We start from the raw sequence: 17,594 nt of genomic DNA on the forward strand, positions 1-17,594 counted from the left end.
CATATGTTTTGGTGTTATCATATAAATACCACATTATAACAATTAATGGCACTTTGTCAAAATAAAGTACTATTGTCAATATCTCTCACTCCCTTTGTCACTTGAAATCCGATTTTAACATATCATTGTGGGTTACTTTATTTAATTTCTGTACAGAATCTTCAGAATCAACACAAGCTTATTTTCAGTGATGAGACTATTAAAATAGGACAGTTTCGAGTCGGGATTTAAGCTTCATGAGAGTAGCAGTATTGTAAGTTTGTGAATTCAGAGCTCTGTTCTTACTTGAATAATAATAGTAATGATTTTTGTCCCAGCAAGCGTTACTGAGAGAACAAAATATTTTCTGTTATGATTATAGTAGACCATCCACAAAGAGCGCAATACCAACAGGAACTGTAGTAGAAATATGTAACTAAGTAGCTAGACAAAACAGTGTAACAACATTACTATAAGGAGAATGACACAATTTAAAATCCATGCAATTTCATTCCATGTCACAACCAATATATCTCATCAAGTGTGTGAAGAATGGGAGCCCACAAACTGCAACTAGATCAGCATTCCCTAAATATTTAAAAGCCACAGCAGTATTATAGCCCAGATAGCAGCACACTATTATGTTGCAAGAACCATAATGACAGATACATTCTCATTTCGGTAAAAAGCCATACAGCTTAAAGTGTTGCAAAACTCAAAAAGGCCTATCACTTAAAAACAACTGTCTCAAGGTATTAAAAGTATGACAAAACTTGATAAGCAAACTACCTTACACCAATAAGAAATTGGTAGTAAACAGAAAAAAACTAACCAAAAACAAACATTATTAAGTATAAAGCAAAGCATTATCAAAGATTTCTGAAAACCTCACATTTACTCAGTGAAATTAAGGAAAATACACACTATGAAATCATGTTTAAAGGAGATAAAAGACAACTAAAAAATCAAATTAAAACAAAGGAATAAGAAAGAAAGTACATTTGATAAATTAACTTATTACAATAAAAATTATGCATTTGGATTAAATTCATAACCTAGGAATCACACTGAGCTCTTTCAACTGTCCTTGTGTTTCTACAAACAATTGGAATTACAATCTGATGTTTGTACAGTAGTTACATGATATTTAAAAACAGACAAATAATTAAAAGATTTGATGCATAAAATTAATCCTAATTAACTCAGAATTATGTACAGAGCTTAGTAATACAAAAAAATTTTCACAAGAAATACGGCACTTGAACTGGCAATAGTGTATTGACATAAAATTTAACAAAGCAGAAAAATTGAATTACTACACAATTTACCAAAAGACCCTTTTCTGTGAAGATACACTGTTGATCCAAATCATTATACCAACTTCCGGAAGAGGAGTGTTTGCTACCCAGTGGCATTGTGGGTATGTCACGTAGTAATGAAACTATACAACCAGAAATTTGTGGTTATCATTCTAGTGACAGTATGTGAAAAAATGGCGTAAATAACTTTGCCGAAGAGCAGATGGTTTTGCCTGGTGCCTGGGCAAGTGCGTCTCAGAAGCAGCGAATGTGGTTGGCTGTGGACATGCCTCTATCGTGAGTCTCTATGGAACATTGTTGAAAGATGGTGAAACCACAAGTTGACAAAGGTTGTAGGATGCCCATGCATTATCTAGAACGAGCAGATCAGAACCTAGCTGCTCTGTAAAGTGGGATAGATGGCAATCTGTGGAGACAGGAGAAAATGCTTGAGCAAGCTCAAGAGTTTCAAGCTATTAAGCAGACACTGTTAACATGAGGCCCCAAGTTATATAACAGCTTTGTATTCCCATGTTGATCTAACAATGTTGTCAGTTACAATAGCAATACAAATAGGATAATCGAGATTGGACTGCATACCTATAAGAAAGTGTCACATGTTGGGATAAATGACATTTCTTTCAGACCAGGTCAATGGTTGTGCTCAGATATGTCATTATCCAGATGAATAGTTGTTTCATACATGCACCACACAACAGGTGCAGGAAGATGAAGGCAGTGTCATGCTATGGGGGACATTCATATGAGATGGCAAGAAAACAGCTGGTGATAACTGAAAGCACCATGACAGATGTGGAGAACATGAACATTATTGCAACCTTATCACTTAATGCTTGATGTATTTACAGAGAGTGAAAACATCTTACAGCAGGATAACTGTCCAAATTACAAGGTGAGAATCACACTGCAATGGTTCGAGCAGCATGATGGTTCACACTGTTGTCCTTCCCACCCAGCTCACCTCAATAGATCATGATGAAATGAATCTGGGATGCTATTGCACACCAACTAGACAGCAACAAACCAATAGCCTACAATTAATGGGAAAGGTGTGAGGTGTGTGTAGACTTATAGTCCAATTTACAACTGAAAAACTAATGAAGAACTAATGAGTCCATACCATAGAGATGCACTGTTGTATTGCGGTCTGTAGGTGAATCAAAATGCTACTACGTAGATGATTGTAATTTTTCCCTTATCTCTGCATACTTGCCACCATCAGTTATTTCCTAATGGATGCAGATTATTGATCACACAAATAGCATTACTATTAAGGAGGCATACCTCAATAATATGTTTGCATAATCAAGAGATTTTTGTATCTTTGTCCATTCTTGAGATAAATATCGTACATTATGAATGTGTAATAAACATATTTCTGCTGTCGCCTGGGTAGTGGATACAGCTTCATGAAGATTGAAATGGCAGTTTCTTTCAAATAATCAGCAGTATGCTGGCACATTCTCCTGAAGAATATGGGGTCCTGATAACTGCACAGAACTTCTTCTCAAACGAGTAAAACATATATCTCAATGTACAAATTTCGGGTAGCCCGATCATTAAAGCATGGAGCATTTCCAACAAAAAAATCACAATTGTGTGCTTCATATGTTGTATTTTGTATGTAACTTCTTTGACTGTGAAGCTGCGGAAAAGGGTTTGTCATATTTTTTGTGACCTCTCTGTAGTACATGCGAACAATTTTCATAAAACACGTGTGGTCTTCTATGAACATGTGTGGGTCTACAGACCTCAACAATACTTTGAGTGGTCTCTATGTAGTGTGTATTAATTTGTGCTTCCTGTGACTGCCCCAATGAGTAAAAGATTTTCCACAAATACTACATATGTAGGGTCTCTTTCCACTGTGTGTTAACTTGTGGGCCTTGAGATTACTCAATACATTAAATAGTTTACCACAAGTATCACATTTGTGGGGTCTCTCTCCTGTGTGTATTAAAATGTGGGTCTTGAGATGGCCCGAGTGAGTAAATGATTTTCCACAGACATCGCATTTGTGCGGTCTCTTTCCTGTGTGTATTAAAACATGGTTCTTGAGATGGCCCGACCGAGTAAATGATTTTCCACAGATACCGCATTTGTGTGGTCTCTGTCCAGTGTGTATTAATTCATGTTTCTTGAGATTGCCACTTTCAGTAAATGATTTCCCACAAACATCGCATTCGTGCGGTCTCTCTCCAGTGTGTATTAAACTGTGTTTCTTAAGATTGCATAACTGAGTAAACATTTTACCACAAACATCACATTTGTGATGTCTCTTTGCACTTTGCACAGTGTGGACATGAACATGGTCACGTTTACATAAAATTCCACAGTCATTACATCTTTCGAGTTTCTCTTCAGCTTCTTTCACAGCATGTGTATTACTTATGTCTTTAAGGGATTTTTTAAAAGTTTTCCTGGGTACCTTGCACGAAGGGTGCTCCTCGGTCTGTTCCACAATCCCTTCTTGTACACACTTGAAGGAGATATTGTTTTCATGATCACTGCATTCAAGTTTCTCACTGTTGGTAGCAGATAATGCTTGGTCACCCTCCCTCATTCTCAAATGTTCTTTCAAGCAGTCATCAGTGGGAAATACCTCACCACATGACTGACACACAAATGCAGGTGCCTGCACACCGTCAATGTGGATGAAAATATGCATTATGAGTCTGTATTTTGAAGGGAAGCTCTGTAGGCAGAAACTACAGTTAAACTTATGGAATTCCTTTTCCCTGATGCTAGAACTTAATCTTGTGCCACATAAGCCATCTTCTTGTAAAGTCTGTATTTTGGTATAGTTGTGAGACACACTGAAATCTGTTGACTTCTCTGCATATATCTCCAGCTTGTCATTGACTACTCCTTGATGTAACGTTTCTTGATATGAAATGTCACAGCTGTCACCAGCACTTTGAATGAAACTGAGGAAGGAGGAAAGACGTGTGAAATGTTGATTTACACAATACAAAATAATATTTCACCATCCACAAAATTGGGGCTTATAAACCAAAAGAAAAATGTATGGCCATCACAGATAACTTATTCAGTAAATGTAAGTGATTTAAAATTGTCATGACATTCTACCACAATAATATAATTTTCCTAATATGAAACATTTTTATAAAGCAAATGACCACAGGAAATTGAATAACGCCCTGTCTCATTCAGTGCTGACTAGGTTCCCTTATTCTCTAGTAGATTCTATTATTAAAAGTCTTGCAGTGTTTTTAAAATACTGTTCTACAATCTTTTACACCAAATTATTACATTTATTAGAAATAATATCCTCTAGCTTTTGACATAAAAATATCCACCAAAAGAAAAAGAGAAACAAGAAATAAGAGTAATCTATGATTTTAAAATAAAAACCAATCACTCTCTCCATATTGGATTTTTCTGTGTTTTGGAGGACACTAGGCTTTGGGTAGAAATTCTTAAAACCACCAATGATCAATTTATTTCTGAAAGCAATAAAGCATGGCATTTTATTTGACACCAAATTAATCACAAACTACCACCAACATCACATTTCTTATTGGCTAGGTGGTATGGCCATCAACCATGTGGACAACACCTGTACATACATAAGAAGTAATGTCATGTCAATAAATGAAGGAACACATACATAAATTTCCACACTCATGAACAAATGTGAATGACACACACAACTTATTACAACATTACATATGTATTGTTAGCAGCACAGCTTACGTGTAGCCCTTTCTAATTGACATACTGTCTGGCAGGGAGGATGCCAATGAAGTTACAGCCTCCCATTCAAAATTATCTTTACAACTACTCAATATCTGGCCCCCTGGAGTTCCAAAACATCCTTGAGTGAATCAAACAAAGGTATCAATGGTGACATCAGCACGAATCATGTACAGTGAATCCTACCATAGTCTTCTGAGAGCAAGTAATTGCAGTAGGTGCATGGTCTTTCCATGTGACATCTGAGTCCAGTCATTCCACCTGCAGCTACCCCATTCCATCACAATGAAAATGGACATCTTTGAGCTTCCCAATGAGGTCAGTTAAGTGTGGATATGGCTATGGGTGGGTAGGAGCATCCACATACTCCTGTGCTATTATTCTATCCTGATTGCTGCGTTTGACTGTTTTGCTTTTTGATGGATATATGGTTTCAAGTAACCATTGACAGTGAGAAATTACAGTTTGCTTTCATCAAAAACTGAAACTTTGCAGCAGAAGATGGCTGTGCAAAGAAACATACTAAGAAATATTTCAGTCTTCAGTTTGGTCATACAGGTTAGCCTTAAAAGCTCTGAACAAAATGATCATGATCTCAATTGTGCTGCAGATTGTTGATTGCTGTTTTCTCAGATATACTGCAGATCACATAGTTGTGGTAAAGTTAGGACACGAGTTTGTTTCAATGCTACAAAACCTGTCATCTGCCACATTTTAGTCATAGGTCACTAAAAATCAGCTGTGTTTGTGTGTTGACAATAACCAAGCAATGTAGCTGGTAGTGGATTTAGCAATATTGCAGTGGCAAGTGACACACATCAGCTATCAAGTAGTTTTAATCAGACTACAGTAAAAGTTATTTTCTATGTGATTAATAAAAACCTTTCCAGTTAATCACTACATTGCATAGAACAGTTATACACTGTGTCAATAATGGCATACACCAGAAAACTTTCTTTAAGAGAACCTGTCAGTAAAATGGGCTTCTGTCTAAAATCTCCAGACACTAATGTAGAATATTATATACCACTGACTACAGTACTGTATGCTGAATTTTTTTAAAAAGAAACACCTTTTCGGTATGCCCTATGTAGGTATATTACTTACACAGTTGCTTCCACATAGGCCATATTATAAGAGTAGATGCCCATTATCAAAGTGGCTGGAAAAACCTCCCACTATCAAAGCTCACAGGTGACAGATGGCAGGCACTGCCTTTGCCCAAACACTCCTATCAACACATATACAAGGAGGACACAGTCACAATTACACACTGTTCCAACATATTATCTGATTAGGGAAAGGCAGTGTATTCCAGTCATTCACATTGTGAGGATGGAGCAATATCCTTCAAATGTACACTGGATGTGAGTGCTCAGTTTCTTGGATTCTACAGACCTGGTATGGCACTTGCTGATAGAATTTTTCTTGTCATTTGGCTTACTGTTGGTGAGGGCCACCTTACGGTAATTATTGTGCAATGTATCATTTTCCCCTGGGTTCAGTAGAAGAGGCATGATTGCTTTCCCACATCAAGCTGAAATTTTACTACTAGTTCAGCTGTTATGTGGCACTACTTGAAAATAATAAGTCATATCTAGGTTTCTTGTGGCATTACATCAACACTGTCTGAGTTGCCACCTTTTCTCCCCTCTGGTGTTTAGGTTTGTTCCTGCCTGATACAGGAGTTTTATGGGCTATCACAACAATAATAAATCCTCCTCATTGCTACTCATATTTTTGTTGACCCAGATCACAAAAGAAACGATGCAGACAGCTGTTCTGTGCTAAATATTCACTGTAGACAAACAACATTGCAACTATCACCAAGCTTTGCAGATGGTGAATACTGTGGGTTGACACTTACTTCCACAACAGGGCAAGTGCAGTGTGGTGAATCTACCTTGCAATAATCATAGTCTGGCAAGATGTAAGCAATTTTGAATATCAGCAGATGGTAAAACAATCCTGTGTTTGTTCTATGTGGTACCCACCTCAGTGACCACCTTTTGACATGCGTATATGTGTAGGATACAATTATAATTAAGCAGGATTAGAGATTAGTTGTGAGCAAACAAATAACTGTGCTGAAGTAAATTTTAGTACTTGTATTTAGTAGACATAGTTCATCTCACAACCCACCAGTAGATGCTGGCATTACACCTGCATGTTACTGACATTAATATCTCCTACAAATGAAATGGCTGGCAAAATTTTAGGACAATATTAGCAATGCTTCTTGCAAAGAGGATCTTAGCAAATCAAAACAATATCTATTGTTATCATTGAGTAACTCCCCTAAGAATTCATACAGCTAGTGTCTGATCTCAGTCCTCACTTAGCCTCACTTATGCCTCACACACAGTAAAAAAAAAAAAAGGTTGTCCATTCAGCAATCCTTACTCACAGTGGCAACCAGTCAGATACTGTGCCCTGACAGCATGGGAGTATCGAAACATTTACAGAGTGACTCACGTGAAATACTGTGACTGTCTACAAATAAAAAGTTTCATTTAATACACATGTGCTATCAAACTATGAATGTTCCATTGCAGTATAGGAGTAATTAAATCAATGATAAGCTTTTGTGTTATTACTACAATTGATTAGGGAGATGACAATTTTAGGGTTTTCACTGTGGAACTTGGTGGTTCCAACACAAAACCATCAATGTTTGCATCTAGGGGCTGAGTCCACTTGTGATTCATGGGATAGGGTATTTGTACCTGATGCTCTGGAAGCATCAAGTCTGATTATTTTGACAGTTGTTATTTCATTTATGTTTTTTCTCCAATGAGTATGGTGGTGGCTTTAAGTTTCAAATATTTTCTATCTTGTTCTGTTGGGATAGAGTAGAACATCAAGTAACACCCCCATCAGCTGCCACAACCCCCAAGTACCCCCATCAAATGTGTTCTTGAAGACTTTGCTAGTGAAAGTTCCAACACTGAATATACCAAGATGTCTCATTGGAACAACCTTCCCATAACAAAAGTGAGTGACACGCAGATATCCTAGTCTATTGCTGTACAGTCATGGTTCAAGTTGGTACAACTGTTGCAACACTTATGTTCCTGATTCATATGCAGCTTTCTGGTATTTCTCATGGAGTTCTTGTCCCTTAAATGACACAGTACAACAAAGCTTGTGATATTTGTGACTTATGGCATCATCTCAAAGCTGATTACACGAGCAGTTACACATACTGTTAACCCTTATTAACTTGAGTTTAATATTATATATTTTAACTGCAGCTTACCATTTTAGTTATTCATAATTTTCCTCAAGTATGTGTTGCCTCATTTCTACCAGCCAATCCTAATTCCTGTGTAGCTTCCAAACAATAACTTATGATAACCAATAACTTACTAAAGTATGTAGTGAGAATATATGATATTAAGTGTACAATTAAAAAGTCTATCAGCATCTCCATGGCACAATGTCATGATTTCCTAATTTTGTGACTTTTTGGTAACAGCTAAATTATTTCACATGTTTCAGTTGTGTGGCACCCATTTACCATATGAAACATTTATCTTGGCAAAGTGAAGTGACATGCATGCCTTAACAAAATAGACAAAGTACATAAAACTGCAATGGAAGGATATCTAGGGAGGGTCCACACACTAACATGTGGTTAATGAAGATGGATGGCAGGTCTTTCTAGCAGTAAAGGTACCAGCCACCACCATACCTACCATATGCTAGCTTGCAGGGTATCTATGTAGATGTAAATGCAGAATGGTTTGGATGATTATACAATTGGTCTTGTACCATTAGCCAACATGACCTTGCTATGTTAGTACTGTGAACAGCTAAAAGCAAGGGGAACTACACCTGTGATAACCACATGCTGGTCTGCTGTATAGTTTAATGATCATGACATCCAACTTGGTAAAATATTCCAGTAGCAATATAGCCTCCCAATAAGATCTCTGGGAGGGGGCTATGCTCGTGGATATCATCATCAGGTGAAAGAAACAATATCGCTACAAGTCAGAGTGTGGAATATGAAGTCCCTTGATTGATTAGGTGAGTCAGAGAACATGAAATGAGAAATGGATAAGTTGAAGATTGATTTGGTGGGAATTAGTGTGGTGCATGGGAGGAAGAACAACATTTCTGGTCAGGTGAATACAGAGAAAAGAAGGGTAATGCACCAGTAGAAGTTATTACAAATAAGAATATAGAAATGTAGGTAAACTATAATGAACAGTATTGTTGACTCAGTTTCATAGCCAAGACAGATAAAAGGCAAAACTATCCACAACTGTACAGGCACATATAATTACTAGCTCTGTCAATTATAAAGAACTTAAAAGAATGTATCAGCTTGTACCTAGATAAAATTTTGAAGTAGTGCAAGGATTGCCAGCTAGCTTCAAACATTATGACTAAAAATAGTGTATTTCACAAAAAGGAGAAACATAGTATCCTATCACTACTCTCATATGTTCTTGTGTGTAGCAATATGTGGAGATACCAAACGGAATCATCACATTGGTTCAATTGTAGGTACAGCAGTCGGTCCATTGCTATGATACCACAGAATCCATTGCTAGGATACCGCAGAAATCCAATGCTTCCCAAACAACTGTGTGACTCACCTCAGAACATTGCTGAAGGGTGTGTGATGCTTATCATATAGGCCTAATCAGAGATATTAATCTCTTATTTCACAGTGCTTCGCAAGGAACAGGTTTAAATCTAGACACAGCAGTCACACTCATCTGTGAGCATTTACTAGGTGAAAAATGGTAAATGTTTACCATGGATATACACAGTAAATGCAGAATTGAATGTTTTCCTAAAAATGATTTTGCAACCTCATCAGTCCTGCCTTCCTACACAACAGGTCAAGTGGCTACTACAGTTCAAACACCAAAAAGGCATAGCTACAATTTGGGATGAGAACATCTTGTGACAGGAAAAAAAGAGCTTTGCTGAGCACAAAGGAAGATCTGATTGTGCACTACAGACAGTATAGCAGAATATTTCACTATCACAGTTTGTTGTCTTCTGAAGTAGGTAGAGCTCTCTCTACCTTGCATAACCTAATCAAGTCCAAGGAGTTATTCATCTCTTGCTCTTACTTCCAGTCAGTATTGTGGTGGTTTACAGAATAAGAATACTAGGAAAATTATTAACACAAAGTTTAACTGTCCATCCAAACTCTGCCCCTTATATACCTACTGATAACATTTGTCCTGTAATTTCCCTCTAATTCTGTGATGACAATAGTTTCCTCCAATGATCTGAGCACAACGGATCAATATTCATTTTACTGTCATGGCCAGATAAATCACTATCAGTTTTGCTCCCAAATCAGCCAAATTTTCAATGTGTGCACTAAGTCCTTTTGGGGAATTGTACTGTGTTAGATTTCCCATATTCAGACATAGGGGATTCCAGGTGTCCTTCGTTACCTTCTCACAAGTCACAAAAGATGACTCACCAGTTAAGTCTTCATGGCCTTACTAAAGCTGACTACAGCTGCTTTATGAAATTTAAGAACATGATGGCGGCCTGTAAACTGTGAATACAACAAGCTTGTTTCCCAATCCACAATGCTGACACAGTAATCAAAGAGTTGTTCACACCAACATTCATTAATCTGAAGGGGCTGAAACTTGACTCCAGGTTTTGTGTATATAACCACTCACCCTTTCCTCTTACTTGTTCTACATGGTAGGACATTAGCCTGTACCCATCACATTGAATTTGTATGACTTCCAAGTCATTTTCAATTACAATAGTTAGCACTATACAGCTGCTGACACCTCACCTGCACTTCTGTATAAAAGAAGTACACACTTTTATTAAAGAACAGACACACAAACCAGCTGTTTTATAGAATGTGTTACTAACATAACTGCTTTGTAATATTTATACTTATCAATAATAATGAACCAGCATGTATATTTCAAACATCAGGCTTAACATGAACTCACTTAAGGCGGACCCTTGGTTAACACCAGCAGAGTATCAGTACTGGCAGTGATGTACATGATATTGTACAATGTTTTACTGGTTAACAAATTTCCGTCAGCATGAATTACAAACTGTGTTTTAGTCTGTAGCACCATTACATTTTTCATTAAACCTGAATTGTCAATGTTTTTCTTTTTTCCCAATGTTTCTCTAGCTGACCTTTGTGCGTAACATTGCTCAACAATCACCATCAACAAGGAAAACAATTGTGACACAAACAGTGTGAAAAACTAGATTCCATCAACAGTGCAATTCCATGGTGAGATGTGCTTTTATATTCTTTAAATAGAGCCAGTAGTAGTAACTTTGAGTTCCAAGAAGTGAAAGGGTTGTCATGCTGTAGGAAGCACAAGCATAGATAAGCAAGTGAAACTAAAAATTCTGCAGGAAGCTGAATATGGTGTATTGAAAAACAGCACAATTGGAAGAAGGTTTAGACTCAGCAAATCTACATTATCTACACTACTTAAATGAAATGTTCTTAATTCTGCTGCTCTGTGTTCCAGGTGCTTCCTGAAGTGACTTCACAGTGTTATACAGGGTGTTACAAAAAGGTACAGCCAAACTTTGAGGGAACATTCCTCACACACAAATAAAGAAAAGATGTTTTGTGGACATGTGTCCAGAAACGCTTAATTTCCATGTTAGAGCTCATTTTAGTTTCGTCCACCTACGCTCAATGGAGCATGTTATCATCATTTCTTACGGGATACTCTACCTGTGCTGCTAGAACATGTGCCTTTACAAGTACGACAAAACATGTGGTTCATGTACGATGGAGCTCCTGCACATTTCATTGGAAGTGTTTGTATGCTTCTCAACAACAGATTCGGTGACTGATGGATTGGTAGAGGCGGACCAATTCCATGACCTCCACCCTCTCCTGACCTCAACCCTCTTGGCTTTCATTTATGGGGGCATTTGAAAGCTCTTGTCTACGCAACCTCGGTACCAAATGCAGAGACTCTCCATGCTCGTATTGTGGACGGCTGTGAAACAATACGCCATTCTCCAGGGCTGCATCAGCGCATTAGAGATTCCATGCGACGGAGGGTGGATACGTGTATCCTTGCTAACGGAGGACATTTTGAACATTTCCTGTAACAAAGTGTTTGAAGTCACGCTTGTACATTTTGTTGTTGTGTGTTTCCATTTCATGATTAATGTGATTTGAAGAGAAGTAATAAAATGAGCACTAACATGGAAAGCAAGCATTTCCAGACACATGTCCACATAACACATTCTCTTACTTTGTGTATGAGGAATGTTTCATGAAAGTTTGGCCATACCTTTTTGCAACACCCTGTATATGAAGATGCTGAATTTTTACTTTTACAGTGCTTCAGCTACATGTGCACCTGCAATGTACCTGTAACTGGAAATCTAATTCAGTGAACAACAAATTAGACTGCAGAAAATTTAGACATTCAAAACAGACTTCAATTGTTTTGTTTGTTGGCTGTGTAAGTTCCAAAATAGAAGCCTAATTTCATGCTCAGTGATAGTAAATGAAATGAATAAAGTTGATGAAGAAGGGGCAAACATTGGTTGCATGAATTTGACCAAGGGAGAAAAGTTTCCTGTATCTTATGCCAGCAATGTGGACAAAACTAGTATTTACTTACAACTTCTGCCAAGTCAAACCCACAAAACAAAAGGTGACATGTGGCATCGTGGGGCCAGCAGTAAACAACATTCTTGGGTGATCAGTAAATCTGAGAAACTGTTATGTTTTAAGAACATAAAATTAATGCTTCACCTTGCATCTACTCTCATTATTGGAAAGCTTGGATTGACAGTTAATCACAAATGGCTTTTTTGTTCCGTTTGTGCAGTTATTGCAAACCACTGTTATAAATGGGACTGATGTACCTTGTAATATCTGAAAGCATCTTTTTAATTTTCTGCAATAACAGAATAGTACATATAGTAGTGTTTTCTCTGATAACATGCATAATGTTGCCGTAGTCAGTATACACTGTTTGTATATACTGCAAATGGTTAATATATAGAAAAAATAGAACTCCAAAAACAGAACTATTTGAAAATAACTTATGGTATTTTGGTCCCTAGGGGTTATTGTTTGTTTTCCTTTCACATGGAGTAACTAAAAATTTATACTGCTCGAAAAATTCTGCAGTGAATAATAAAAACGTACCTTAAACTATCAGATGCTTTTCTTATTGAGGCTGCCACCTGAAATAGTACAAAGAATTACTGGTGATTTAAAACTGATGAAACAGTAAATAAATAAAATTGTATTAACACCCACTAACATCTGAATGTTCCAAACAATACTTTGAAGTAGTATTATCAAAAAGAGACACTACATAAATGTAGCAATTATGGAAGAAAATTATAGGTAAAAATTAACACTTCATTTCAGCACTTTCTTTTTAGCTGTGTAAGTAACTATAGAAACATTGATTTATTTGAAAACAAATTTCCTACTTGATACTTCAAAATTAAATGCCTGAAATACCTTTCACCTCTCGGGCACATACAGTTGGGCAAAGTACCAGAGAAAAATGTAAAAAATCGTCTGATTTTTATTGATGAAACTGGCAAAGAAAAGAACTGAAGAAATATCTATCTGAACTGCTATTAAACGTATTTTTTTCACAACTGCAGCATTCAATATTATACCATTCTCTTGAGATAGCTCACTGCATGGAACATCAAAGTCATTAAATGTCCCATCAGTTTCATCCACAGAGGAAATTCCGGAGTACAGCTCGAGATGAAAGCTATAGGAATTATTACATGAAGTGGTGTTATTTTATAGGCATATGAAAGACAAAGAATTGTGTAGTACCATAAATAGGAAATAAACAACATGGTCACAATGAGGACAGTGTTCTCTCCAAATGAAAGAATGTGCTTTCATACATTTCACAGCAGGCGGTGGATTAATACAACTGCAGATAAATTCAGGTCGCCAATTATAAACAGCCAGTATACAATGAATAAATATGAAGAAGCAATCAGAATGTGGACAGCTACAATAGCACTAAAACAAGTTTGTTACTGGAGCCTAGCAGAAAACTTTTAACATAAAGGATAATCCTGAAATGCAGTCAGCAAACCCGAAGATGATCACCTAATGAGAACTGTGTCAGATTAAGCAAACTATTTCACAATAACAAGAAAGACTGAGTCATCTCTCATCTCTCACAGTAAGTTGAATTAAGGTAACTATATTAATTAATTGATTGATTTTTAAAAAAATAACTGCATTGAAAATGAGTTATAACAAAGACTAGGATAATGTATTGTGAATTGGAAAAAGAAACCATTTCTTGGTGGTGGTCATGATTTGTTATTCAAATTATGTAATTTAATGAAGCAACACTTTCATGTTATTAATGAGGAATATAATCAGTACAGCAAGGAACTTCACAAGACATGAAATTTTGACATAAATAGAAATAACAGAAGGTTTTGAGATAGATGCAAAGGAAACTATCCAGAGAAAAAAATCATTTTTCACCAGGATGGAGCATCACCACACTGGCACCTGCATGAAAGAGCACTTCTTAACAATAAGCTGCCTTATTGATGTATCAGCCATAAGGGGCATACACATCTCACATTCATTCACCTGCCGACCATGAATTTTGTTTGATCTCACATTATGTCATTTTCTTGTCGGGGTTTGTGGAAGGCTCCATTTATTTGCCTTGCCATGCAGTAACTTAAGGTTCACTAAATACAAAAAAATAACTTTGAGCACAAGAACTGCAAATGTGTTTCAATAAGTATGGGACAAGTCTATTGCCTCAATGTTTGTTGCGTGTCCAGTTGAAGGAATAGTGAACTTTTGTCAAAAGTGAATGAAAACACGGAACTTAAACCAAATTGTGGAAAGTACCCCATTACACATGCATGCATATAGAAGATGTACTCATGATAAATTGAATGGTTCTTCTGCAAATAAAAGCTTTATAGCTATACATCTGAAAATAAAGTTATCCTACATTTGTATCTTTATTCGTGTCCAGGATATAACCTTTTAGGAACCTACACATGTTCTAGTTACACAGCTATCACTTCCCTTTCAGTAAAATAGGGTAATCTTACTCTGTTTTCTTGTGCTAAATTTATTTCTTCATTTTTTTTTATTTCATTCATAAATTTAATTTCTCTTTCAGTGTGAAATCATACTGTAGCCTATATCCTGGTCAGAGAGAGGGTGGGAAGGTTGGTTAGTTATTCATTCATTCATTCACTCATTCTTGGATCTACTCATTTTATTCCACAAACCATATTGTCTAGAGGGTTGCAGAATGTGACGCATAGCATATTAAAAAGCAGAAGCTGCTACTGCAGATTACTTCTGTGAAGTCTACTGACAATCAGCTACCTATGACTATTGCTAATCTCCTCACACTGATAATTATGGGAGATGTTTCCAGATTACATTATTATCATCATTACTATTTCATACATTAACTCTTAAGAGATGTGTCTAAATTTAAAATTTTTTTTTCCTATTCCTACATCCTTCCCCATTTCTTTACATACACAATGTGGATACTTTTGATCAAATACCCCCAAAAACATCGGTTTTTCATATGAGGTGCATTGTGCTGTTACCTACTGCTAGGTACTCCATATCAGTGAACTCTGTAGTCATCAGACATCATGAGAGAGCAGAATGGGGCACTCTGCAGAACCCACAGACTTCTAACTTGGTCAGGTGGTTGGGCATCACTTATTTCATATGTCTGTATGTCAGATTTCCACACTCCTAAACGTACTTAGGTCCACTGTTTCCGACGTGATAGTGAAGTGGAAACGTGGAGGGACACATAGAGCACACAATAGTACAGGCTGATCTCGTTTGTTGACTTACAGAAACTGCTGGCAGTTGGAGGGGGCCGTAATGTGTAACCGGCAGACATTTATACAGACCATCACACAGGAATTCCAGACGTCGTCATTATTCACTGCAGGTATTATGATTGTTAGGTGGGCAGTGAGAAACCTTATATTTCACCGTCGAGCACCTGCTCATAAGCCACACATGACGCAGGTAAATGCCGAACGATGCCTTGCCTGTTGTAAGGAGCGAAACCATTGCACAATTGAACAGTGGAAAATTGTTCTGTGGAATGAAGAATCACAGTACACGATGTGGTGACCTAATGGCAGGATGTGGGTATGGCAAATACCTGGTGAACATCATCTGCCAGTGTGTGTAATGCCAACAATAAAATTCGGAGGTGATTCTGGTGTTATGGTGTCAATGTTTTTCATGGAGGGGGTTTTCACCCCTTGTTGTTTTGTGTGGTGCTATCACAGCACAGGTCTATATTGATGTTTTAAGCACCTTCTTGTTTCCCACTGTTGAAGACCAATTTTGGGATGGCAATTGCAGCTGTCAACACAATTGAGCACCTGTTCATAATGCACGGCCAATGGCGGAGTGGTTACACGACAATAACATCCCTGTAACGGACTGGCCTGCACAGAGACCTGACCTGAATCCTTTAGAATACCTCTGGGATGTTTTGGAAAGCTGACTTCATGCCAGGCATCACCGACTGACATCGATGCCTCTCCTCAGTGCAACACCTGTTAAGAATCGGCTGCCATTCCGCAAGAAACATTCCAGCACCTGATTGAACGTATGCTTGCGAGAATGAAACCTGTCACCATGGGTAAGGATGGGCCAACACTATATTCAATTCCAGCATTACTGATGGAGGGCGCCACGAATTTTTAAGCCATTTTTCAGGCAGCTGTCTGGACACTTTTGATCACATAGTGTATGTCCTCTGTGGTCTCTCTTGTGGTCTTCCAAATATTTATATCCATTTCTGTTTTCCATGTGTTGCTGTTTAAGTATGTTTCATGGTCTGTCTTGACTCTTTTTCGATTTATTATGTTATCTTGTGAGAGTCCAACTTCTTCTGTACCGATGACCAATTTTGAATTGCTTTTGCTAGTGCTTGCTACCTCAGAGCTCTGCCTTGTGAGCCTGTCGACGGTCATCCTGTGATGCATCCACAAAATTTTATCACTTTTTATCTAAAGCTGTCTCTTATTGTTTCTGTCTGTCTATAAATCTCTCTAAAGGGACTCCATATCCAAATTCGTTCACCAAAAACTGGTCCAAATATTTTCCTGAGAATTTTTCTTTCCTGCTTCTCAATCAGTCATTTTTGTTTGACCATGAATCACATTACTTTCTGCAGCAAAGAGTTATTCCAGTCGTAGTTTCAAAATAGATTTTTTGTTATAATGACTCCATTTCAGGCAAGGATCTCAGTTTTGAAAGACTGAAGATTTTGAGCAGTGTGATTCCAAGACTTCAGCTGCAAAACATGTGGACAAATGATGGCAGGATAATGGTGAAGAACTAAAATAGGAATGATCAGTCTGCAATGCACATCAACTGGAGTGTCTGGACTTTAGAAGCTAAAAAATTTGCCCTAATTTTGTGTGTTCACTTTCAGGTTTTTATTTTGCAAAGAAACAATTTGTTTTACTAATATTATATTTGAAAGAGTTTTCCCTCTTATTTTTATCTGTTTGTCTAGGATTATTTTTAGTACTAATTTTCTGCTCAATTCTCGTAACTCC

General features: G+C 37.2%; 1 protein-coding gene across 1 annotated transcript in view; it reads right to left on the bottom strand.

The window, feature by feature from the left end:
- Positions 1 to 1,073: 1,073 nt before the first annotated feature.
- The window catches only part of LOC124720165 (zinc finger protein 431-like), a 111,257-nt gene continuing 94,736 nt past the window's right edge, over positions 1,074 to 17,594 (bottom strand). Inside the window, exons 6-7 of the mRNA XM_047245481.1 lie at positions 13,165 to 13,202; positions 1,074 to 4,225 (exon numbers count right to left, since the gene is read on the bottom strand). Coding sequence (XP_047101437.1) covers positions 3,073 to 4,225; positions 13,165 to 13,202 — 1,191 coding nt within the window. The 3' untranslated portion in view covers positions 1,074 to 3,072. The remainder of the gene's footprint in view (positions 4,226 to 13,164; positions 13,203 to 17,594) is intronic.

This window comes from Schistocerca piceifrons, chromosome 11 (assembly GCF_021461385.2).
Source record: "Schistocerca piceifrons isolate TAMUIC-IGC-003096 chromosome 11, iqSchPice1.1, whole genome shotgun sequence".
In the NCBI taxonomy this organism is placed as follows: domain Eukaryota; kingdom Metazoa; phylum Arthropoda; class Insecta; order Orthoptera; family Acrididae; genus Schistocerca; species Schistocerca piceifrons.